Source organism: Pristis pectinata, chromosome 19, assembly GCF_009764475.1.
Source record: "Pristis pectinata isolate sPriPec2 chromosome 19, sPriPec2.1.pri, whole genome shotgun sequence".
Lineage (NCBI taxonomy): Eukaryota > Metazoa > Chordata > Chondrichthyes > Rhinopristiformes > Pristidae > Pristis > Pristis pectinata.
Genome location: NC_067423.1, coordinates 16,054,580 through 16,080,963, shown reverse-complemented (window position 1 = coordinate 16,080,963; position 26,384 = coordinate 16,054,580). Strand labels below are relative to the sequence as shown.

The following is a 26,384-nucleotide window of genomic DNA, read 5'->3' as shown; positions in this document are numbered from 1 at the left end:
CATTGTTATCTCTGGTATCCCCTGAGGATCTTGCTTGTTCTTTCCAGTCTAGTTGAAAATGCTCCCAGAAAATGCTTTTGGGATGATTTTCCTTCTCTGAAACTGCCATCTACTGTTGTGCAAACTCTATCTACCTTTATGGGGATTGAAGGATCATTGTGTAGAATACAGAAGTATCCAGCCCAGATCACAGAGATCCTTTACTTACAGCTCTCAGCAATGTGCTATCATACAAGTGTGCACCAGAACAACTTGCATGTATTTACCATAATAGAATATCATATGGTTATTCACAGAAATATAATCAAGCAAGATTTATCACTGAGCCATATAGGACAGTTTAGGGAAAATGACTAGAAGCTTAGTCAAGAAAAGGATCCTCTGTGAGAGAGAGAGAGAGAGAGAGAGAGAGATCGCAGGGTCTTGGCAGATGAAAGTGATTGAGAGGCCCAAACTGGAAGAATGCTGATACCAGATTGGAGGAGATTACTGAGGGGGATGGTTTGAAACTAAAGATGAGAATTTCAAAATTAATGCATGGCTCAACTCAGAGCTAATACAAGTCATCTAGCACAGAGTTAATGGTTGAACAGGGCAGAGGAGTGACCTCTTTACAGAGACTAAAACCTGGGAAGTTAACCAGAAGTATATTAGAAAAGTAAAGTCTAGATCTAAAACTGAATAGACAAAAGTTTCAGCAGCAAGTTAGCTAAGCAGGGGCAGAGTTTTTTTATTTATTAATTCATTTTTCAGGCTACTGGCTTTGTTCTCTTGAGAAAAATAATGGTTAGCCACCCTCATGAACTGTTGCAGAAACAGAGGTGGGAATAAATGGTCTTGGTGCTGATATGTTCTGAGATTTAAATCTCACCTCATGGTCAAATATGACATCACAGCTCAGCTTTGGACAATTGCCAAGAAGAGGAGTGGATTTTGTGGTAAGGATGTAGGAAATGGTCTTCCCAGTATTTATTTGCGTAAAAAATCAGTGCAGGTTAACTGTCACTGTATAACATGCTCAGATTATTTATGGAGTGACTGACTCCACTGACCCTGAGAAGGTATCTGTCACACTGGCCCAGAGCAGCACCCAGCAGTGCTTGGTCCACTTTGTACTTGAATCTGAAATCTGACAGGAATCTGCTACACGATGGTAGATGGCTCATGTAGAAAGATACTGAGAAAAGATGCAATTCTTTTTTTGGATTACTCTATTCTAAGGATTCCTTACCAATCTTTCCTGAAAACTTTGTCATTATTCTTTCCAGAAAATGACTGCGACTTGAGTGTGCTTCTGGAAGATACAGCACTGGGAGCATCGTCAGAGCCATTATGTGTCTCCTTTCCAACCAAAATCTTGTTTCTTTTCCAAACTCCTATTTTAGAATTTGCTGTAATGTTGCTCCTGATGGGAATGTTCCGGCAGGATTTCTGACCCTCATAGGTGAATTTCTCAGAGCTAATGACAGAGGTCGAGGAGCTCCTTGAATCACACAAAGAGGTCTTGGGGAGGTTGATATTGGCATCTTTGAATGTTATAGAGAGTCCAGCATAAATTATGTGAATAAGTTCTTCCCAGAGCTTGAAGACGTGGTTAGGGTGCTTGTCCTGGAGCTGGAGGTAGAAGGTGCTTCGATTGGCCAGGACCAGCTTTAAACAGCGACTGACCTTTGCATGTACACTCAATCTGACCAACTTCATGGGAAGCATCCTTTCAAATCAAAGACAAAAACAAAACAAGGATTCATCCTAAAATCTATACTCTGATACTTTGTTGCTTCATGTTTTGAATACAGAGTTTTTCATAAATCCAACAGAAGGCCTTGGCCCATGGTGCAGTATCGCCAAATTAGAAGAGACAACGAGGGAAGTCAAGAGCTCAGTTGCCTCGGGAGCACCTGGAGGATATTTTCATCACCCTTGGAATCTTGCTCAATTTCCCCTTGATTGGCTGGGAGCAATTGAATAATTTATTACGGTTAAGGAGTGGCACTTTGATTCCTTATTCCTTATTCAGTCGACAAAACCAGTCCATTATGCAAAGTAAAGCCATATGGATTAAAACATTTGTAAGAACACATAATGAAAACTTTTTGTTCCACCCATCCAGGCCTCTGACAGGGTGCCATTTCAGGAATATGGTGACAATGCTGATCAAGGCCCTCTGTTGTACCATATATCTGATTCCATCATTCAAACAGCTCTATTGCTAGGTTCTGAGACAAGGCCACTATGATTGAAAACTACAGGTTGAATTTCATGAATTACCATGATGATACTGGGTGATTTCTGAATGTTATTTGTTATATGACATGATATCCTTTATGTCCTCTGTTTTAATAGAGGAATTAACCCTTTCAAAAGTGAAGTAGAAATCTGGAACTATTATTTAAAAATCATTGAAGCTCCACAATAGAAAATTTAATCTCTCTAATTTTCCAGGTCATTCAGTTCCCAGAATCGGTCCATACCTCAACTCCTTCTTTCTACATTGGTTAATAGCCTTGCATAAAAAGTCCTATCAAGCGTAATGTTTGAAATTTCCAACTGGAACCCCACCCCTGCACAGCAACTCACAAAAACAAAAGTTAAATAATATGGATGCTGGAAATCCAAGACAAAAACTGTTGGAAATCGTCTGGAGGCAAGGCAGCATCTGTGCAGAGGGGAACAGAGTTAATGTTTCAGCTTGATGGCTTTTTATCAGCACCGGAAAATAGTTAGAGATGTAATAAGTTTTAAGATGCAAATGAAGAGGGGAGGAGATAAATGAAAAACAAAGAAAGTCTGTGTTAGGCTGGTAAACTATATTTCTTCATAATAGTGGAGACACGAGAGAGACTACAGATGCTGGAAATCTGGGGCAACACACACAAGATGCTGGAGGAACTCAGCAAGTCAGGCAGCATCTATGGAGGAAAAGGAACAGTCAATGTTTCAGGCCAAGACCCTTCATCAGGACTGGAAAGAAAGAGGGCAGAAGCCAGAATAAAAGGGTGGGGGGAGGAGCATGAGCTGGCAGGTGATAGATGGCCTCAAGGTCAAGGTGGGCTGAAAGGGCCTGTTTCTGTGCTGTAGGATTCTATGACTCTGTGGCTTAGCAACACTGGAGCTATCTTTAGCATCCCTATCCCTGGGGAATTAGGACGGGAACCTTGCTAATTCACAGAAACCTGTTCTGAGTAACCAACAGACTTATAAAAGATCCAATCAGCAATTTAGGAAAACTACTTCTCTCACTATCACCTGGTTATCTTCATGTATCCTTCTTCTCTCTCTGTGCCTTTGGATTCACTGTCTCTGCTGGCAATGATCAAGATATTTGGAAGAGGCAAGAATGGAACAGATGCCGTTATTCCCAGAGTCAGGAGTGTTGGGATGTTGTGGATGTCCACAAGGTTTCCACGTCTAGTCACCTGCATTTGAATCAAATTTTAAATTGTCAAAATGTCATCTTTCTGGCAGAGCCTTCCCACCCCCTGTGCTCTACATGTAACATTTTCAAGCAGTTGAGTGAGATTGGTTAAGAACTGCTGCAAACCCTGCTCAACCTCAAAGTAAATTGTCATTGAAACAGCATGAATGAGCTTCCAATAATAACAATTACACAATTGAGTTCTGGACTCATAAATGTAAAAATATGACTGTGTTAGTGCTTCAGCTTTAGTTCCCATGATATAAATTATTCAGATTCAACCACCATCACTGAAACAATATCTGGTTACCACATTAATCAAGGCACAGACAAGCATAAAATAGATGACCATTTGGCTGAAGAGGCCAGAATCATATAATATTTATACTGTGTAAGGAGATGATTTAGTCATTACATATGCACTGATCAAAAACCAGCTAGCCAACCTCATCCCAGCTTCCAACACTTCATCCATAAACCTGCAGTGATAAGGATTTCTGCCTCTATCACCCTTTCAGACAGTGAGTTCTTTACCCTTATACCCTTTGGGTGGAAAAAAAAATCCTCATCTTCCACCTGATCCTTTTGCCAATTACTTAAAATCTGTCTCTCCTGGTTTTTGATCCTCAGCAAAGGGATGTAGGTATTTTTCCTGTTATTGGCCAATTAAGCCTTCTCTCAGCCTTCTCTGTTCCAAAGGGAACAATGTCATCCTATCCAATCTTTCCTCATAGCTACAATTTTCCATTCCTGGTAATATCCTCATGAATCTCCTCTGCACCTTCTCCAGTGCAATCACGTATTTAATATGTTGACAATAACCATACACAATGCTCAAGCTGTGGCCTGACAAACATTGTTAACACTTCTGGCATAACCTCCCTGCTCTGGTATTACTTTGGCTAATCAAGGCAAGTGTCCTGTTTGCCTTTTTAACCACCCTATTGACCTGGCTTGCTACCTAAAAAGAGTTATGAACATACACTCCAAGATCCATCTGTCCCACCTCACCTTGATATCCTCCCAGTTTTTCTCCTGTTGCACATCCTAAAATGTGTTACCTCTCTTGCCTGGATTAAATTCCATCTGTCATTCTTCTGACCAATTGGCCAGTCTATCTCTGTCTTCCTTAAGTCAAAAACTTCCCAGTTTCCTGTCAACAACATGATCAATGGTTGGTTTTAGGGAGTGTCTTAACGAAGGAAGTATAGGCTGAAATGGGGAGATATTAGGGAGAGAATTTCTGAGTTTAGGCCCTTGGCAACTTTTAGGCAGCAAGTTTCAGCCAGTGGTGAAGCAATTAAATTGAGGGATGATCAGGAGGTCGGAATTGAAGGAGCACTTTTACCTCAGAGGACTGTAGGACTGGAGTAAATTGCAGAGACAAGGGCAGGGGAGACAATGGAGAGATTCATAATCAAAAGTGAGAATTTTGAGAAAAGTGAAATCATCACTTTTTAATTGGGGGCCCTGGTTGTGAATAATCGGTGTTATCGTTGAAAGTGATTGGTGTGAGTTTTGAACATTAGCAGAATTTTGGATGACCGCAAGTTTGTGAATGATAGAATGTAGAAGCCCTATCAATAGTTTATTTGAATCATCAACTCTGGAAGTAACAAGGGTATGGCTGAGTCTTTCAGCAATAGGAGAACAGGTGGCAAGGTCATACTATGTCATGGAGGTAGAAAATAAGCAGACTTAGTGATACTGTGGTTGGGAAGATCATCTCTGGATCAGAACTGACACCCAGGTGGAGATCCCCCTTGTTCAGTTTCAAATACCAGGCAGAGGGATAAAGTCTGTGTCAAATTTTTGAGTATGCCTTCGGTCTATCCAGTATTCAGTGTGAAGAAATTTCTGTTCATCAGTGCTGTATGTTGGACAAGATGTTTGACAATGTAGAGTCAATGAGGGGCTGAGAGAAATGAATTTCTTGGATTGGCCAAAGGAGCTACTGAAAAATATTTGAAAACTAGCAAATTGGCAATTTTGCAGGGCAACAATTGACAAAGGAAGCAACATGTTGAAATTTAATCCAAACAGGAATGTATAGGTATTGGAGGGATGGGATTATTGCTATTGTATTGTTATCGGAAATACAGTCAAGGAATGGAACATTTGTTGGTACATGCATAACTTTTATAACAACCCTGCAGTTCTGATTTCATGTTTTATAGAATTTTGTTAATACTTTGGATGACATCGAGTTCATACAAAAACTAGACCAGTACTTAATAGAAATGTAGACTTGACTAAACCTTATTTGAATGCAATCAAGGGAAAGGACAGCAAAGACTTATTTTGGACAAATAGACCAGTAAATAAACATTGAAAGTGTATTAGAATTATACAGAGAAAGAATGAGAAAAGAAGAGAGAATTTTTGTGAAAAATTTAACATTGACATTGGAGGAAAAAGGACTCAAATTTTGTTTTAAATGTTGCCATGAGCAAGACCTTGGGAAATTAACTAGTTGTGGATTTTTAAAGAAACCTGAACATAAACCTAAATCACAGTTTACATCTATAATAATGAATCCTAATTTTCAAATCACATGAGTCAAATATTATCACTGTTATGTACCAGCTCCCCTCGCACCTTGCTGTTTAATGATCTGAGCCCAGGTCCTGGGCTGTGGGCTCTGTGGGGAGAGGGCACCCACCTGGCATGAGTTGTACATGTATTCTATGCCTGTTAGTGCTGCTGACTTGCCGATCTTTTTTTTTACCTTTTATTTGTATGTACTGATGTTTGTATTTCACATCAGGAAGCCACTGCAAATGCACATCAAATATAAGGAAACAGAGAGCCACTAATATCAATCTGAATATAAATTTCCTTTTCCTGAAGTTGCATTTAATTTACTTCATATGTTTGTGGAGTTCACTGGGATTTGCAGCCAAGCTTACAAAACATAGAAATTTTATTAGCCAGGTGTGGCTGGAAATCAACACTTGTCTAGCTCTCTATTATCTATCTATCTATCTGTCTATCTATCTATCTATCCACCCCACCCCACCCCATTTCTTTTCCATTAGGATCTATAATTTGCTGCTACCAGCATTTCAGCTGCAGACTTTGGACTCAGCCAATTGGATATGTGTTTAAGTGCAGTGCAGTCAAGGAGAATCACACATTTTATTCGGTGAATGATAAATGTGAAAATTGTCTTAATTCTGTTTCTAATCCATCATAGAGGACTGCTTTGTGATGTCATGAGGACAGCTGCTTTAAACCTGCTCATGGTGTGACATAATAAATGTTAACCAGCTGGTGGACAATCCAATGCTATCTCGTGGTGCCTTATTAAGCAAAGTAAGCTGAAACTGAAATCTAAGATCAATTAACAATTACGGTTACTTTGGATGACACTGAGTTAATGGAAAAAACTTTTGGACATAATATATATGTGAATTGGGCTTGTAACATATTAAACAGCCCCCACCCCCAGCCCTTTGGCTGACGAGGTATGAGGTATGTTCTCTCTTGCTGGTGTGGTACTGACCCTAATGCGTCCCAAGTTAAGCCCATTCTTGGTAATGAGTTAGGTGATTCAAACCATGCAGTAACAAGTGCATCAGCAGGGACAATTGGAGATTTAAACATTTTCCAGGATTCCTCTGTTGGTATTGCTGACCAATTATCTGTTGCTTAAGGTTGTTTTGAGGACTTTGAGAACAATTGGGGTTTCATTGTGATGGTCTTAACAGTAAAATAAAATACAGGTCTTCCCCAGCTTATGAATGCTCAACATTTACAGCCCCTCCATATGAATGAATGTTTGGCAGACAGACGGTCTGCATTTTCCAACTACTGCGGAGCTGCAGGCATTTTCTGCCACCTGGGAGCTCAGATCGCGTCCACATTTCTAACTTGCAACTGTTTGGATTACAAACAATTCATTGGAATGGAACCCTGCCATAACACAGGGAGGACCTGTACTCAGATTCTCTGTAATTGGACCTGTGATGCAACATTTGTGCTATGTGCAGTAATCTTCTGATCAGCAGGTTTGGATGAGGAGTATCCAATTGAAATATTAACTCACAGATGCTGGTAAACCCACTCTATCTAAACTTAACAGCATTTTCTACTTTATTTCAGAGCAAAATTAGAACATAAGAAATAGGAGCAGGAGTAGGCCATCTGGCCTGTCAAGCTTGCTCTGCCATTCAATAAGATCATGGCTGATCTGGCCGTGGACTCAGCTCCACTTACCTGCCTTTTCCCCCTAGTCCTTAATTCCCCGACTATGTAAAAAAAAAGTTTGTAACACTAACTGTCCTGGCTATCAATCTAATTAAACATTTCCTATCTGCTACCAAAAAATGTCTCCGTACTAAGGGAAAATTTTAAAAATACATTTTTTTGTGAGGAAACAGGTGGGAAACGCCTGTAAATGCCACAAAAACACTAATTCAAATTAGTGGGGAAAATTTCAAACTGCTTTTGAACATTAATTTTTTTCCCTTGTTTCCATATTGTTAATATAATAAACAAATAACCTATACAGAAAATGTCACCGAACTTACCCTGATGCTATTTTACAAAGGGTTCCTCTATGCTTTGCCCTACATAGCCATCCTACTATACTCCACGACTGGAGCAGTTGTAAACCCTGAGATTCCTTCATGAGCTTCACACCAACATGACTTCTCTGTCTTGGTGCTCCAACACAATATGAGATCTTACAGTCATACATTTTTGCAGTGCTTGCAAATTCACTTGTGTCTAATGTAGCCCAACTTAAAAAATGAGAAAATTCTCCTGCTCAGCTTCCTCTCAATCATCTTAGTTTTGAAATTAACAGTCCTTAGCTGACATCAGGATGTTCAGAACTGAAATCAAGAAATCTTTTCTGAAAGCTGACAAGACTTGTGGGGAGATGCTTGTACATCAATTGAAAAGTACAAAATTGAGATTAATAGATTTTTTGTTAGGTAAGGTTATTATGGGCCATGGAACCAAGATGGATAAATAGGTATAAAATAGACATGATTTAATTGAAATAAAGAACCTCAAGGGCTGAAAGGACCTCTATGTATTGCTCTCTACTACTGCTCAGAGTTGTTTATATTGTCCAATTAGCAATTATCTCCATGTCATCTGTCACTTTCAGCTGATGCAGTACTAACCCTCCTTTTTACAGAATGAGCATTTACAGTTGCAGACTTGGGCTTTATCCCCCTCTGTGATTCCAGATCATAGTTCATGCCCATCATCCAACTATGCATATTCAGACCCTGAGACGCTGGCATCTTCTTCACTAAAAGCTTCCAGACACTGTTTTCCAGAACTTCCCACTTACTCGGAGTCTGAAAGACAACATCTGCCTCACTCCAGTTGTTCCAGGCCCAGCCATCAGCTCAACTCCTTTAAGGAAAATAATGGTAACCATGAAACTGCCAGATTATCATTAAAAGCGCATCTTGCTCATTACTGATTTTCAGAAGTGGAAATCTGCCTCGTTTGGCCGACCAGACCCACGAATGTGGTTGACAAGCATTAAGGGATAGTGAAAAAATTCTGGCATTGCCAGCAAAGTCCACAAATAAGAAAGTGAATTTGCTATTACAGGAAGCATAGATTATTGATAAGATTTAATCCCACAATGGCAGTTTGAGAATTTGAATGCAAATGTTTGAATTTGATTTTAAAAAATAGTATTAGTAATGGTGATCACAGGTGATAATGAACACGTTGGACAATGATAGAATTCAATAATGAGCTTCTGGGAAGGAAATCTGACTTTCTTACCTGCTAGGACATATGTGACTCCAGACCCAGTAATGTGATTGACTCTTAAGTTCCAATTGTGATGCTCAAGCAAGCTGCTCGTTTCAAAGGGCATTTAGGGATGGAGAATGAATCTTGTGTTTGACAATGATGCCTGTATGAACACTTTAAATAGGAGATGAGACAGAAAAAGAATTGTGTGTGTGTGTGTGTGTGTGTTTTAGGCGGGGGTGGGAGGGTGTTGGAGGGCACACAGCAACACTGATTTTGGGATTTGTTATTCTCGTGTGTTTTCTTCATTAGGTAGAGTTCACAAATCTTATAATCTACATTGTCTTTACACCAGGACACCAGGAACAGCTTCAAACCAACAATGTATTTATTTTAATGCAGTATGTGGATGAAATCACATTTTCCAAAGAGAGAGCAATCAAATCTACTGTGGCCTCAATTACAAAAAAAGCTATAAAAATACCACTTACTTTGGTAGCTTACTTTACTCTCAGCTTTGGTAGTATAAAGCTCCTTACTACAGTCAAGCCTGAGGTAGAACCCTGCCTTTAAATCTACAAGATGGTGAGCTTGATTCACTGAATTTGCAATCCTGATGTTATACCTGCTCTTTGACTCATGGGAAGGAAATTCTCAAGTGTCTGCTCCAGCCAAGTCTCCACCTGTATGAATGGAATTTCACCTGACCCTACAGATGTGGCAAAGAATGCCTCAATGTCCAGGACCTGAGATATCTGAGACTTTCTATTCATGAACATTGTAATATATAATAATATTATATTAGTAGTCACACTGTCCTCATGTTTATTATTAAAAAACAGTACGATTCAATGACTCTACATAAAAAAGATGAATTTAATTGCACAGTAATATTATAAGTTTAAATATTCAATTTAGGCCAGGTGCTGCATTAGCAGTTACAAACCACATGATGGGCAAACAATCTATTCAGGTGGTTTTAGTTGAGGGATGTACACTGATCAGGACAGGGAAGAGAAATCATCTGTTCTTCTTTAAAATAATGTCATGGGATTTTTTAAAAATGTGTACTGGATAGAACTAGCAGAGTCTGGGTTTGAATCTCTTTGAAAAGACTGGGATGTCTGATGGAGTGGTCCTTCCTTGGTAGTGCATTGGAATGTCAGCCCAAGTTTTATGCCAAAATTGGCCAAGAACTTGCAACCCATAATAGATTCTGGTCTGAATGTTTGTACCTGAATAAAATCACTTTCAAAGACGGCAGACTGAGCAAAGAGGTTATATTCCCGGGATCGAAGGAGCTTGTGCAGTGATCCACCTTCCACACCGAGCTGTGCAGGACTGGGTCTTGGAGAGCCAGTGGCAGAATTGACGGCTTCTGTTATACCCGTGAAAAAATCATGTCTGTATGAAGTTGACTGATCCATCTTCACTCTGCCCCTCTTGCAATTCTCAGGCCAGTTCTCTTTCCAAGTTACTGCACTTCTCTTGTGCACCCACTGGGTTGTTGCTGCATGAAGGATTCCATTTCAACTCTCCATCGCTCCAGTAATTGACAGCTGAGGTTCACACAGCAGGATTATAGTTGCTGGTGTCAAACACAGTCATTAGATTAGGCTATACCCAACTGGGACCATACCAGTCAAAGTCAAATGTTACCAAGTTGGGTTAACTAATGAGATGACAGCAGATGGAGGTGTCATAATAGTTGTCAGGGGGTGCATCACTTTTCCAGTGAGATCATAGACCTATAGCAGAGTGGGAAAGCAGAAACATAGAGCCCACTTCATATCAGTGATCAGCTGTATCTGCTTTTTTGCTAATTACCCTCTGGTTGAATCTTTGGTGGACTCAACTTTCACCCCTCTGGTGTAAAAAAAATGGCTGATTCACTATCTTGCTTCCATGCCCTGGAAATGTGCTTCCTGCTACTGAGCTGTTGATGTGTCCAATTTGTCATGTCTCCTTGGATCCGATGCACTAATATGTTTCTAATCAATCTGCCAAGTAGGGCCATGCTAAACCTTGCTAAAATCAATACAAATATGCTACCTTCTTTAACTATCCTACTGTCTCAGACATAATCTATTCTTTAAAAATCCATTACTGACTAATCTGTGTCTTTCCAAATGATTATTGTACTGTCCCTCAGGACGTCTTCAATTAACTTGTCCACCACTGAAGTTAGGCCTTAATTACTCAGTCTAATCTTTCCCTCCTCTTTAAGCAACGAGATCCTGTTGGCATATTTCTGATCAGGTGGCATTGCACCTGCTCCCAAAGAGGATTAGAAATGATGGCCAGAATGTCTAGTTTCCTTCCTTGCTGCTTTTATTAGCTTTTATTCATCCAGGCCCAGAGATTTAGTGTGCCACAGTGGTGCAACCGGTAGAGCTGCTGTCTCACAGCTTCAGTGACCTGGGTTCGATCCTTTTTGTCTTTGTGGAGTTAATATGTTCTCCCTGTGACTGCATGGTTTTCCCCCGGGTGTTTCAGTTTCCTCACACATCCCAAAGGTGTGTGGGTTTTAGGTTAATTGCCCACTGTAAACAGGTCCTAATGTGTAGATGCATGATAGAATCTGGGGCAAGTTGATGGGGAATGTGGGGAGAATAAAATGACATTAGTGTAGCAAGGGTGCTTCTTGGCCAGTGTAACTGTATGAAAGGGTCTGTTTCTGTGGCTTTATGACTCTTGTCTACTTTTAAAGGTGCTAAACCCCTTTATTTTCTTAAGCTCCCCAGTTCATCCAATATGGCCTATTTTCTTTGATACCATTCCTCCTCACAGCTGTAATTTGTTGAATCATAGAAATTTACAGCCATTCTTTTCTAGAATGGGCAAAATAGGACCTAATTCTTGGTCCATAGCTCTGCAAGTTATGTCTCTTCAGGTGTTCATCAAGGCACTTTTTAACTGTTTCTGTTTTTGTCACCCTTTCAGCCAGTGAGTTTGAGTAAAATAATGTTTTCATTCTAAGGCTTTTAAGCCTTCTACCAAGTAACTTCAATCTGCACCCCTTGTTACTGAATTCTCTGCTAGTGCTTGCTCTTGAGAGCCTTCTTTATGCACCTGAATTAACTCTCCCAAGTGGCAGTGTGAGTTGAGAGGAACATGCTGAAAAGCTTCAAAGGAATATAGATAGGCTGTAGGAGGGTGAGAACATGGCAGATGTAAACACAATAAAGAACTAAGTGTAGATGTCCACTTTGGTAGGAAAAACTATAAGAGTATTTTTTTTAAATGGAGGGAGGTTGGAAATTGTTGCTGTTCAGAGGGACCCTAGTGTCCTTGTACAATAATCACTGAGTGTTAACATATAGATACAGCAAGCAATCATGAAGGCAAACAATATGTCACAATAATTAATTCTATAAGGTGATTGAAAAGGCTTACAGACTGCTTCCCTTAATTAACCAAGGCATAGAATAAAAGAGCTAGGAGGTAATGCTGGAAATGTATGACCACCAATTCTGGTCACCACATTTCAGGAAAGATGTAGTAGTACTGGAGAGGCCACAGGCTGGTTTTATAAGGATGTTGCTAGAATTGGAGCGTTATAGTTATGAGGAAGATTAACATGTTTGATGTAGTCTACGTGGATTTTAGCAAGGCTCTTGTCAAGGTTCCACATGGCAAATTGGTGGAAAAAGTAAAAGCTTGTGACCTCATATAGGACAGCTAATTTCCTCTTTAAATACAGGGTGTTCCATCTTTTACAGGACCTCGGCAGCTCTAGGATATTAGCAGAGATATTAATTACTGAAAGTCATGCCTTTGCAGAAGTATGGATTGAAGGAAGATAGAAATGGCACTATTCCAGTTAAGCAAGGTCTTTTTTTTTACAACACAGGAGGCTGAGGAGATCAAATTTAGGTATATATAAGATTAAGAGGGACATGGATAGAATAAATAAGAAGGACCTATTTGTCTTGACATAGGGTCAAAAATCAGAGGCATAGATTTAAAGTATTTGGTAGAAAGAGGCGAGATGACGAATTTATTGGGTACCAGAAATCTGGAATCTTATCTGAAAACACTGCAAACAGGAATATTTCTATTTCCACCTGCTTTGAGTCATATTTCTGCAAAGGTGGTTGCCAATAATCTGTACTGAATGGGACACTTCTATTCAACTAAGAAATTGGCTGCTCTGTATGAGATCAGTAAAGAACATAGTAAATGACAGGACTCTTAGGAGCATTGAGGTACAGAGGGACCTTAGGATGCAATTTCATAGCTCCCTGAAAGTGGCAATGCGAGTGGATAGGGTGGTAAATGAGGCATACAGCATGCTTGTCTTCATCAGTTGGGGCATGGAATATAAAAGTTGTGAAGCCATGCTGCAGTTGTACAAAACTTTGGTTAGACCACATGGGGAGTATTGTGTGCAGCTCTGGTCACCGTAGAAATTATGTGGAGGCTTTGGAGAGGGTGCAGAAGAGGTTCATCAAGATGTTGCCTGAATTGAAGTGTATTAGCTATAAGGAGAGGTTAGACAACCTTGTATTGTTTCCTCTGGAGCATCAGAAGTTGAGGGATGTTCTAATGGAACTATATGAAATTGTGAGAGGTTGGAAATATCAAATATCAAATACCAGATGACATGTTTAAGCTAAGAGGGGGGAAAGTTTCAAGGGGATTTGCAAAGCAAGTTTTTTTAACACAGGGTGTGGCAGGTGCCTGGAATGCACTGCCAGGGGAAACGGTGGAAGCAGATATGATAGTGAGGCTTAAGAGGCTTTTAGACAGTGAACAGGCAAGGAATGGAGAGATATGGTCCATGTGCAGGTGGATGGGATTAGTTTGATTTGGCATCATGGTCAGTGCAGACATTGTGGGCACTTCTCTATAATTCTAATATAATATTTCCCATATAATTTTCCTGACCAAGCATAGTGATCTACAAAGATAGTTCTAGTTCACTCATGAACTAATTGACTCCAGGATGGTACTGGGCTGGTCTCACCCAACAGGCATAAATAATCCAGCATTTGTGGTTAGTAGGCAGCATTGTCAGTTCACCACTGACCATGAAATCAATTTAAAACATACTTTGCAAAAATCTTCCTCGTGGGAACTTCTGGAAGGAATTCTACAAGTGAGCCACAAGCCCTGCTTACAACAAGCCCTTTTTTCACAAAATTTCGACAACCAGCTAACTTAGGTTGTCAATTTAGCTGGAGCAAAAAACAAACTGCTGGAGGGACTCAGCAGTCCAGATGAAGGGTCTCGACCCAAAATGTCAACTGTCCATTTCCCTCCATCGATGCTGCCTGACCCGCTGAGTTCCTCCAGTGCTTTGTATGTTTCTGAGGGACTCGGCAGGTCAGGCAACATCTGAGATCCAGATCAGATGCTGCCTGACCTGCTGAGTTTCTCCAGCAGTTTGTTTTTGCTCCAGATTACAGTATTTACAGTCCCTTGTGTTGCCAATATAGCTGGCTGTTAAAACCGTCAAAGACTGATACAATGCTCCCCAGGTAACAGAAGACCTGAATTACAGAAATTTGACTTGATGCAAATTCTCCCATAAATTTTTAAAGATTTTTTTAAGATAGAAATGTTATTTATAACAATGTAAACACCTTTGGGAGTAATGGAAAAGGAGAGTTAATTCAAAAGACAACCTTTACCTGTTAAAAAGACAGGCTGCTGGTTCACAGTGGGAGGCCACTGAAGAGATTTGCACTGGAAACTGACAAGGCAATCTCTTCTATTGACACTTGTAAAATTTTTCATCAACGCCACGCCCCCCCCCCCCCAACACACACACACACACACACACACACACACACACAGTTGCTGCTTGATCTGCTGAGTTCCTCCAGCGGATTGGTCCAGATTCCAGCATCTACAGTCTCCTGTGTCTCCAATCTAACATCCATTGATACTTTAAGGCCATTGAAACTTGCTGTTGGATGGGGGGGGGGGGGCATTCTGATTCTGTACCACTGTAACTATAGAGTGAAAGACAATATATAAATGTTAATGTTAATCGACCATCATTCAAATTACTTGTTTCTGACTTAAAGAAAAATCTGTTTACGGACTGTTCTCAGGTTCAGAAACCTTATGTAAGATAAGATAAGATCTTTATTAGTCACATGTACATCAAAACACACAGTGAAATGCATCTTTTGCGTAGTGTTCTGGGGAGCAGCCCGCATATTTCGCCATGCTTCCGGCGCCAACATAGCATGCCCACAACTTCCTAACCCGTACGTCTTTGGAATGTAGGAGGAAACTGGAGCACCTAGAGGAAACCCACACAGACATGGGGAGAACGTACAAGCTCCTTACAGACAGCGGCGGGAATTGAACCCGGGTCGCTGGCGCTGTAAAGTGTTACGCTAACCGCTACACTACCGTGCCTGCCAATAAATTTTAATGTAATCTGGGAACTGCCTGTATTTAACTATTGCTGCTGCAAGAGGAATCACAGAATAGTCACAGAAGGAGGGCTTTTGGTCCTTTGAGTATATATCAGCTCCATGTAAGAGCATTCCAGATGGTTGCACTCTCCCATCCTTTCTCCACAGTCCTGCAAATTGTTTCCCTTCAGATAGTTCTCTCGATCTCTTTTGAATTCTGCATTTGAATTTGACTTCACTCTAGCCCTGACAGCGCATTTCAGACCCTAACCATGAAATGTGCAAGAACAATTCTCCTCAAATGAGGGAGTAAGGAGGGGTAGGGCTGCGAAATAGATTGTTGCGAAAGATTTCAGTAAGGAATGCCCTTTTCCCCCAAAAAAATTTCTTGACTTGGGCACCCGAACAACAAATATTGTGTACTGGGCCTGATCCAACCAGTCTTGATTCAGTATTTGTCCTGGAATCGGTATTGGTATTGGTATTGGTTTATTATTGTCACTTGTACCAAGGTACAGTGAAAAGCTTGTCTTACAAACCAAGCGTACAGGTCAATTCATTACACAGTGCAGTTACATAGAGTTAGTACAGAGTGCATTGATAAACAGGAACTACTTGTAAGTGGCTATGGCTGAGTTTAGTGGAGCTGATAGATCAGCAGAAGAAAACCTGTTTATTTATCATTAGAAGTTGAAATGTAGAGAGTCATACTGCACAGATCCAAACCCTTCAGCCCACCAAGTGCATGCTGCCCATTAAGCATACATCTACACTCATCCCATTTTATTCTCCCCAGATTCTACCATTCACATACACACCAGGAGCAATCTACTGTAGCCAATTATTCTACCAACAATACGTTTTTGGTATGGGAGACGAAACCTGTATGGTCACAAGAATGTGCAAACTTCACACATATACTACCAGGCAGTGGGGTCAGGACTGAACCTGTGTCACTGGAGCTCTGAAGAGGCAACGCTGTTAGACGCATCACAATGCTGCCCCTGTAATATCATTTATTGGGATTTATGGGATATATTTCCGCTGTAATAAACAATATTAGATTCAATTGAAATTAAGGTGTTACAATGCAAAATAAATTTCCTACTCTCCAAAGAATTGTCACCAGAAATAATAATCTCAGTAATAGGTATTAGTGAGAACTCTTCCATTGGGTATTAAATCAACAAAGAAAATCATTTGAGATCTGCTAAAATGTGTGAAAGAAAACGAACTTTCTTTCTTCACCCGGACTGTTTGGTGCAGCTGTTTTGTGCCGGTCGGAACAGTTGGTCAGGAGCACAGTAAATGATGGCTGCGCCCGTGGAAGAGGCTCCGACCACGGCTCGGAGCGGGTTGACGACCGTATTCGTGAGGAATCTGCCGACTTCGGCTAACAACGAGCGGCTAGAGGAGATTTATAGCGAACTAGGGCCGGTGAAACACTGTTTCGTGGTGAAGGAGAAAGGTTAGGGAAGAGAGGCGGGTGCACACGTTGGGAGCAACAGCAGCAGCAACAACAACGTGGTGGTGGTGGAGGTGGGGGTAGTGGAGGTGATGGGGATGGTAGAGGGGTGGGGATGGTAGGGGGTAGTGGAGGTGATGGGGATGGTAGACGTGGGATCGTAGAGGGGGTGGGTGGAGGTGGTGGGGGTGTGGGTTGGTAGTGGGGTCGTGGTAGTAGAGGTGAGGGGTGATGGGAGTGTAATTGGCAGTGGGGGGCTGTTGTCCTGCTGCAGTTCGGTTTTGGGGTGGTTGGTTTAGTTGGAAGGGTGTTACGGGTGGGAGGTTTGGAGGCTTTAGTTGAGATTGGTGGAAGCTGCTTTCTTCAATCAGTGGCTCAGGTTGATGGACCCCCACCATCTTGACAATGTGGAATTATCCTGCCGTGAGCCAAACTTCAACACTTTATTTTGACTCCACCACATTGGGCTTCATCTGCTACAAGCTTTCTTTAAAATGGCAAATATAAAATTTAAATACACAAGATAACCTTGGACATCAAGACCTGAGTGACGAGTTAATCTGTTTTGTTAATGGTGCTAAATTCAAGAAAATGTTTTAAGATTTACCTGAACATTCAGACAAAAGCTTGACCTCTGACGCAGAAGTTGCTGGAATGGCAAAATTTTATTGAGAGTGTCAAAAAGGGGAATTAGATATTTTAATGCTTTTTGGATCATATTATAATGAAAAAGTAGAAGGATGTCTGAATTATTATTGGGGCAGTGATATGGAACCTCATTAACCTTATGTCTGATGACCTATATCATTAACCAATGAAGCTTAATGTACGAGAAAGAAATAGTGATTGACAGAGGAAGTTGTGTGAATTAGTGTTATTAGGTACAGAAAAAATACGCAGGGAAAATTTGATTGTGTAAGGAAAAAATGGAAAGCAAAATAAATAATCAAACTTATGAAGAACCATAGAACAACTTACTACTGGCTGGAGTGAGAGTCCACAGATTTATTTTTGCTTTTCTGGTCCTTCAAGCTTGAGTTAGTAAGGGCCTTTGTAAGGATCATCAGTCCTCTCATTAGAATGGCCCTTACAAAATGGCTATGATATATGAGTATTGGCTGCTTTCTTTCAGTGCTACAAAGGAGTGTGGCCAGAATAATTTGTATCTCATGAGGATTCAACCCATAGCTCTCTGATAAAGAACTAATGCTACAGGTTGAGTCAAGTTGACACAATGCAATTTAAAGTATGTTCTTTAATTTCCAGTGCAGGGTTGACAAGTCATAATTTGCATGGAATAATGCTGTGTGCTCCCATTGTACATTTCCTGGATATACATGTGATGCTCTACAGTATTGGAACGTTGTAATTTATTTGAGCAGAGTTTGATGCAATGAATTGATTTCTTTTTCTCTCCAGGTAGTCAGACTTGTCGCGGTTTTGGATATGTGACTTTTTCTCTTCCGGAGGATGCCAAGAAAGCTCTGAAAGAAGTGAAATTCTATGATGGCCAGAAACTTGTTGCTTCTGTTGCTAAGAAGAAACTTCTGGGGAAGAAAGAGGGTGAGTGCTGCCGCTTCCAGGACAGACAGGGCTGTCTGTTCCTTCTTTTTGAGCTGCTTCATGATCAAGGAGAATTTGTGTAGGCTTTTAAATTCAAGCCACAGGTAACTAGTAATCTTGTAAGTCAAACATTGAATTCTCACAAAACAGTCTTGGACAAGTGAGCTGAAAGTTCATGCTTTCTATTGGCTACAGCAATCATAGATGAAAGGTATTTGGACACTCTCAATCCATTTTGAGTTAGCATGGACTCACAACAGTTTGCCCTCTACTGTACCACTGAACATACCCCATTCAGACCTATGTGGGAAATGAAGATTTATGACTTATCACTATGTGTGCTACATTGTTCCTGTCATCGCAATGAAAGCCCTTTTGCTCTGTCAGATCTTAGTCTGTCATTACCCATATGACAATGGTGCTAATTCATAGTGTTGGGCAGGGGTAAAGAGAGCTTTGGCAGTCTTTAAACCTGTCCTGTGCCAAATGTTCTGAAAGTAATGCATCTTGATCACAGAGCAAACTTCCTGCACAAAACAATTGAGATGCACAGGATGGTGCCTTCCTAATAACCTGTGTGTAAGGGTATTTTCTGGTGCAATGCTGAGCCATCCAGGCTGCTGAAGACAAAAGGAGATTCATGGATGTACCCCAAGAGGTGGTCTCAGCTCTGAAGTAAACATGCTTTGACCATAGACTCTATTACTGGGCTAGGGAGAGGACCTACTGTTGCTGCTTCTGGTCAATGTTCATTCCTCCCCCTTGCTATGGAATATTTGCATGTGTATACATGCACAATCACTGGGGAAGAATGGGATTCAGCCTGATTGTTGTGCCCTGTTGGCATTTGCTGTCTGGGTGTGTGATGAACACATGTTGTCAAGCTTCACTGATTAAATTATATTCCAGCTGTTACGAACCAGCAACAAAAGAAACACACTGAGTCATGATTCAGTGTTAAAAACTACTTTATTAATAACTACTTATGATAATAAGAAAAATAAAAGTAAAAATGTTAGAATGTTAGAAGTAAAAATGTTAAACCTTGAACATTAACCCCAAAAGCTAAACTCGTAGTGTGTGTGTGGCAAAATCCCAAACTCCAAGTCCAGGAATGGTTCTTAAAGTTCAGTTCAGCAAGCCGTAAGGTGAAACATGAGCAAAGGCTTCTTCAACAACCACCGTTGTCTGAAGATAAGACGTAGATGTAGAGAACGTAGAGAAAGTAATTACGAAATCCAAATGTTCCACGATGGAACCCAAACGACACCTCAGTGTTTACTCGGTAGTGACTTCCTCACCCCGAAAAGCATCGAATCGTGGTCGTCCACACAAATACCTGTTTCCCTCTACAGGTCAGCAACAAAGTGAACTCCACCGGATTACTCCCAATTTCCATACGTGGATTGTAGTAACAGACACAGTTACTGTTTCTCATCCATCAATAGAGAAACTAGCAGGCTGGTGTCTCTCTCCCTTTTCCCTCTCTCTCTTCTCTGACTTTAACTGACCTCTTCAACAACGTCATTACATCCTTTATCTTCTGTTGACGTAAGCACGCCGCGTGCACGCGCACGCGCGCGCACACACACACACACACACACACTGTACTAGCTCTATCTTAAAGGGACATTCACCGAGTCCGTAACACAGCAAGAATTGCCACATTCAGTTGTTTACAGAGGAGCAGCATTCATTGCATGCAACTATGTAAACTTCACAAAAACACAATGATGCTGGAGGAACTCAGCAGATTGGCCTACTGAGTTCTTCCAGCATCATCGTGTTTTTCATCTAGATTCCAGCATCTGCAGTCCTTTGTTTATCTACGTAGACTTCACCTTGAGCTTTGTGCAGCATTCATGCTTTGTTTAACTGTTGAAGTTCTTGGGGATGAAGTTGATGCTCTACTGTGCTCTTGTCACTGGTGATTCACCAGGCTACTTCACTGGTGAACTACAATGTCAACTATAGGTTCAGTGTTGCCTCCTGAAAGTGAGGTAGGGAGATGTTCATTTAATGCATTTGTTAATACTTTGAGGTTAAGAGTCTTAGTGATTTCAGCAAGGTGAGGTTCTGCTGGATGCAGTCATCAGATTGGAAAAAGGCCTTGATTTCTGCAAGTGTATTTTATGTTGTAGTATGAGCTGTGGCTCAGTCGATAGCCGTCTCAACTTTGAGTTAGAATGTTGCAGATTCAAGATCCACTCCAGAAAGGAGCATAATAGTTTAGGCTGATATTCCAATGCTAATACTGAAGAACTCTGACACTGTCTGAGTCCCATCTTTCAGATATGATGTTAAAACTGATGTATATCCTCTTGCATAGATGCAAAAGATTCCATGACACTTCTGAAGAGAAGTAAAGTTGTACCTTGTGCGTTTATCAATATGTATCCCTCAAACTGTTTTTCTGACGTAGATTATTGATTTTTTTTATCATCTAGCTCTGAAGGTCTCTTGTTCAAAAGTGTCTTGCAAGAATTTATAACCATTCTTATAATAGTTAAGATAAGATATCTTTATTAGTCACATACATCAAAACACACAGTGAAATGCATCTTTTTTGTGTAGAGTATTCTGGGGCAGCCTGCAAGTGTTGCCACGCTTCTGGCACCAACATAGCATGCCCACAACTTCCTAACCCGTCCATCTTTGGAATGTGGGAGGAAACTGGAGCACCCGGAGGAAACTCATGCAGACACGGGGAGAACGTACAAACTCCTTACAGATAGTGGCCGGAATTGAACCTGGGTCACTGACACTGTGAAGCGTTACGCTAACCGCTACACTACCGTGCCTGCCTCGGTTCCTATAGGATATGAAATAATGGCACAAAGTTAATATGTTTCCAGTTTCACTCCTGAGTAAACCTAAAATGAGATGGAAGATTGGGGCATAGAAGGCATTTTTCTGAAGGTGAGATAAAGGTGCTTTGTTGATTTACAGAGGGACCTTCACTCAGTATTTAAACTCAAGCAATCTGTGTACTGTCATGGAATACTGAAAACATTCCATTATGAAACCATTTTCATGAATTTAAAAGCAGTTAATAATTACATGTTAATTTTACAGCCCCTAAGGAAGCTCCAAAAGTAAATACAGAATGGAAAACTCAGAAGAAATTGCAGAGAAAAGCAAGGTTGATTGTTCGAAACCTGAGCTTTAAGGTACTGGGAAACTAAGAAATTAAGAATCGTGATATAATATCAATTGTAGTGATATTATATTCCAGTTTGACTATCGCTTAACTAGTCTGTTTGCCCCTTATTTGTGACAGATGTGATGATCAAGTCTCTTACTTTCTAAGCAACAATCAAAAAAGTGCTGGAATCACTCAGCAGGTCAGGCAGGTTGGGGAAACGGTTGGATAGGACCAAAGGGCATAACTGAGGTTCAGGCCAGGGTTACTGTGAGTTATTACAGGGACAGTTAAAGGGTGAGAAAGAAGTGTAATGTTTTGCAAATAGCAGATCAGGCTGTGCTAATGGAGAGGGAGGAAAAAAAGCTGAGCCAATATCTCAGATGATGACTGAACAAAAATGGCTAGTTCTTATATTAACAGAAAATGAGTTTATCAGAAATTAGGGAATTTGATATTGAGTCTGGAAGGCTGCAAGGTATCCAGATGGAAAATGAGTTGCTATTCCTCAAGCTTGTGTTGGGCCTCGATGTAATAGGTTAGGAGGCCACAGACAAATAGGTCCTGACATACAGTACCTTTGCTGTAAGTTATCCTTCTGTGATATTGGTTCAGCTTTTTATTCCCTCTCTATTAGCACAGACTGACATGCTATTTGCACTTCCTAGTCACCCTCTTACTGCCCCATTAACAACCCATTCCCACAGCAACCCTAACACAAACCTATTGCAGATATTCCTTTTGTCCTGTCCTATACTTCCTACAGTTCAAAAAACAGCTATTGTTTCCTGCTGCTTAGCCAATTTTTATCCATGCTTCTACAGCCCTTTTTATTTTGTGGCTCTATATTTACTTATTGATCATCTCTGTCCATTCAACAAAAAATTCTTAGCAAAGCTAGTTTAATACTTTTTGCCTTTAACAAATGCATGCTGGCTTTCTCTACTCAACTGACACTTGTCCAAGTGACTGCTTATTCTGTCCCTGATTATTGTTTCTAGAACTTTCCTCATCTCTGAGGTTAAACTGCCTGGTCTGCAGTTAATAGTTAGTTCCTCCACCCTTTTTACTGAACCGTGATAGAACATTTGCAGTTTACCAGTCCTTATGCACCACCCCTAAATCTATGGATGATTGCAAGAATAATATAGGCAGAGTTTCTGAAGTTTTCTCTCTTACTTCACTCAAATTTCTATCTGGATTAGGTGGTTTATCCATTTTAAATGCAATTTATCCTTCTAGGACATCCTTTTTATCAATTTTTAGCCTATCCAGAATCTCAGTTAAATCTTCTTTTGCTGAAAGTCCAACAGCATCATCTTCCTTGGTGAAGACTGATGTAAGGTGCTGCTTTATTACTTCAACCATGCCCTCTGCTTCCATGAAAAAAAATCCTAAATTAAGTATATTCAAGGGTGAGAATTTTTTTCCAAGTATATAGAAAAGCATAAAACAAGTAATTACATATAGATTAAGCAAGTTTTAATTTGTAAGTGGATCTGCTTATTATGGGAGTTGGGTTGAAATGAGCGATTATGTATCAGGTGGCCTAGGATGTGAGTATGGAAGTAACTTGTGTTTGTTTTGAGCTGTCATCATTTGCTGGCAGGGTGCCTGCTGCAGGCTTTACAGTTTGTGAGAAACACTGACACCTTGAGGAGAAATTATAGAAACGAGAGTTATATTCTCTGGGACTCAGAACATTAAAGAATGAATTGATTGAAGTTTTCAAAATATTCAGGCGTTGTCGTGAGGTTGGAGAGAAACTATGTGTACTGGTTGGGGAATTAGAGCCAGAGGACCTGGTTTAAAAATTAGGACCAGACCTTTTGGAAGGGAAGATAAGAATGCAATTTGTACTTGAGCAATTGTTAATTTTAACTTTGACAACCAGAGATATCATGGGATATGGGGAAAAGCTGGTTGGGTGGTAGATTGGACATTTTTTCAGTGATATAATAGCCTTGGACATCCAAATGGCATCCTTCTGTTTCTGTGTTGGTTTCAGTCCAAATGATTCCTGATATGTGGAATGTGCTCTGATTGTTGACATGTGGAATATTGCCATCTACCAGTGACCCCTAATCTGTGGGTATCTGCAATTCCTGCATTGCGGGCTATAGAAGATGGAGATAGAAGTGACAGCTTCTATAATAGAGAAGGTATTGGAAATAGAACATTTCAGAGCCAAATCAAACAACAATTTTGCTGAACTTGAGACTGTAGCCTGGGGAATGGAGTGGAGTTATGGGCCAGGGTATGGAGTTTGTTATTGGTAGGAAAGACGATGGTTTTGGTCTTCCTAATATTTAGCTGAACAGAATTGTCTTTTAATTCAAGATTGGACATTTGAGAGACAGTGTATCAACACAGTCAGTGGAAAGGGCAATTGCTGAGGTGGGGGGGAATGGTATGGGCAGCTGTGCCAAATACTATAGGCAAGATGACCCAAGACAATGCAACATGGATACAGTCACAGAGGATATCAATTGACTAGGTCCAGTTAAGTGGTGAACCTGAGAGAGATTCAAATACAGGTGTGTGGAGAAAGATGGGCACAGATTTGCGAGATGACATTTTGTCAAAGAGAATGGCATTGGAGAGGGGTTGGAAATGAGACACTAATTTGCAAGAATTGCATGACTGAGGATGAGATTTTTTTCTGATAATTGTATTTCGCAAGGAGCATTGGAGATGGAGAAATTGATGTATTGATCATCCCCAATATCCATGGCCTGCATTTTCTCCATTTAAGTATTACATTTCCTGAAAGGGTGATTATTGGCCTCAGAACAGTAACTATTGGTCTCATGGATGTCTTTTCTCCTTTCAGTGTTCAGAGGATGACCTGAAGGCTATTTTTTCGCAGTATGGGACTGTGCTGGAAGTTAGCATCCCTACAAAAGGTTAGTTTTGGTTTAGGAAAACCAGAATGCTTTAGATGGTTAGCTGTTGACTTTCTTGTTTTGGGATTCAGGCTACCAGTGGAATATGTTTTCGGATATTGGTGAAGGATCCCAGACCTGAAACATTAACTGTTTCTCTTTCCGCGGTTGCTGCCTTACCTGCTGAGCGTTTCCAGCATTTTCTGTTTTTATTTCAGATTTCTAATATCTGCATTTTTAACATTTTCATTTACTGAGATGTTTGTAGACACAAGAGACTGCAGGTGCTCTAACCTGGAGCAAATAAAAATAAAATGCTGGAGTTTTGGTCTAGGCAACTTCCCACTCAGCTGGAAGATGTTTTGGGAAAGTAAATGAGGCAAAATGAGAAAATTAAAAAGGTGAGAATACCTAAAATGACAAAGGAATGAGTATTTTGAAAGGAAGGATGATTTTATAAAAGTGCATGGGAGACAAAGTAACTGGACATCACTTTCAAAGAACTGGTAGGGTCATGATGGCTGAACTGCCTCCTTCTGCTGTATCTTTGACCCTGTACTCTATGACGTAGTATTCTGTTGCCATGTCGCATCCATGCTTTTTAAGGCCACAAAGTCTAGTTCCTGTGAAATAACAATGATTAAGGATGACTACAGTTGTACTGCAATTCAACAGCAGGTCAAGTCCCATGTCAAGGTCACCAGCTTTGTATTTTTGAAGTGGGTTACTGATGTCAGGGGTTACAGAGATTGCATCAATTCCCACAATTATCTGATGAGCTGTTAGGCAAGATTGGCAATGGGGATTTGGCAGATAGACAGGTAAAGGAGAAACAGGCAGATGGGGCCCTCAGTGAAATCAGAGGATCAGTTTGCGAGTTATTGTGAGGTGCTCTCCCAGTAGATGACTTGTTGGTTAATTGAACAGTGTTCAGCTACTTAAGGACCAGTAACAAATTAAAGCAGAAAATATTTGAAACTCTCAGCAGGTCAAGCAGCAGCAGTGGAAAGAGAAATGGAGTTAATATTTTAGATAATCGATCCTTGGCCCTTGCTCACTGTTCATTTGATGGTAACTAGACTTAGCGGCTTTAAAAGGCATGGTTTCCACAAGGCAATGGAATGTGAATGGAGAGTGTTTCCAGCATTCTGTTTTTATTTCCGGTTTCAAGCATCTGCAGTTTTTTTGACTTTTCGGTTACAAATTGATGAAACCAGAAGAACAACTAGAGAAAGGAGGCAGAACCATGTACATTTTTAAGTCCTGTTTTATGGAAAATTGTCAGTAAAATTTTTCATTAAACTTTTTTTTTGCAAATCAGCTCAAGGTTACTGAATGTTGTGGATATTTCCACTCTTTCTCTCAGATGGCAAGATGCGAGGGTTTGCATTTGTTCAGTTCAAGAATATCCTGGAAGCTGGGAAGGCCTTGAAGGGAATGAACCTGAAGGAGATTAAGGGTAATGTGAAAATTTGACAACTACTGTGAGATGGGGAAGCTGGGTTTTGAGGGGTGCAGTATCATTAGAGAACTTCCTGTGATTTAGGCATGAAGGGGGGGGAGGGGTTGTGGAAAGGGTTATAAGGTGGAGGGGGCAGGGCGGAGGTAAGGTGGAGGTAAGGCAGAGGGGGCGATGTGGGACTGTGATGTTTCATAGATGGTGGGGATGGAGGAGGTGAAGGGGAGTGGGAGTGGAGGAGGGGTTGGTGGGAGGACAGAGGGGAAGTGGGGAAGAAAGGTGGGAAGGATTGGGAGGGAGGAAGGGTGAGAATGGGTAATGGTTGGGGGTGGCACTGAGCTGAGAAGGGGTGGT

The 26,384-nt window shown here is 40.7% G+C and overlaps 2 protein-coding genes across 2 annotated transcripts in view; one reads left to right on the top strand and one right to left on the bottom strand.

The window, feature by feature from the left end:
• Positions 1 to 2,792: 2,792 nt before the first annotated feature.
• Positions 2,793 to 10,569, bottom strand: LOC127580552 (Golgi-associated RAB2 interactor protein 1A-like). The gene is made up of 2 exons (XM_052034139.1): positions 10,378 to 10,569; positions 2,793 to 3,416 (listed from the first exon to the last, which is right to left on the bottom strand). Exons 1-2 carry the CDS (start codon positions 10,567 to 10,569, stop codon positions 3,243 to 3,245), a joined length of 366 nt encoding a protein of 121 aa, XP_051890099.1. The 3' UTR covers positions 2,793 to 3,242.
• A 6,235-nt stretch (positions 10,570 to 16,804) lies between these two features.
• rbm28 (RNA binding motif protein 28) overlaps positions 16,805 to 26,384 on the top strand; it is a 30,455-nt gene continuing 20,875 nt past the window's right edge. The window contains exons 1-5 of the mRNA XM_052034192.1: positions 16,805 to 16,984; positions 18,401 to 18,544; positions 21,620 to 21,714; positions 24,520 to 24,592; positions 25,938 to 26,030. Of these exons, the coding sequence (XP_051890152.1) occupies positions 16,825 to 16,984; positions 18,401 to 18,544; positions 21,620 to 21,714; positions 24,520 to 24,592; positions 25,938 to 26,030 (565 nt within the window). The 5' untranslated portion in view covers positions 16,805 to 16,824. The remainder of the gene's footprint in view (positions 16,985 to 18,400; positions 18,545 to 21,619; positions 21,715 to 24,519; positions 24,593 to 25,937; positions 26,031 to 26,384) is intronic.

What these genes read in the sequence shown, in the direction of transcription:
- LOC127580552 (XM_052034139.1), bottom strand. Translation starts at nt 10,569, where the DNA reads ATGGATCAGTCAACTTCATACAGACATGATTTTTTCACGGGTATAACA. An exon ending in TTGAAAGTGATTTTATTCAG is followed by an intron (nt 3,417 to 10,377) that starts GTACAAACATTC and finishes ATTCAAATGCAG; the next exon opens with GTGACTAGACGTGGAAACCT.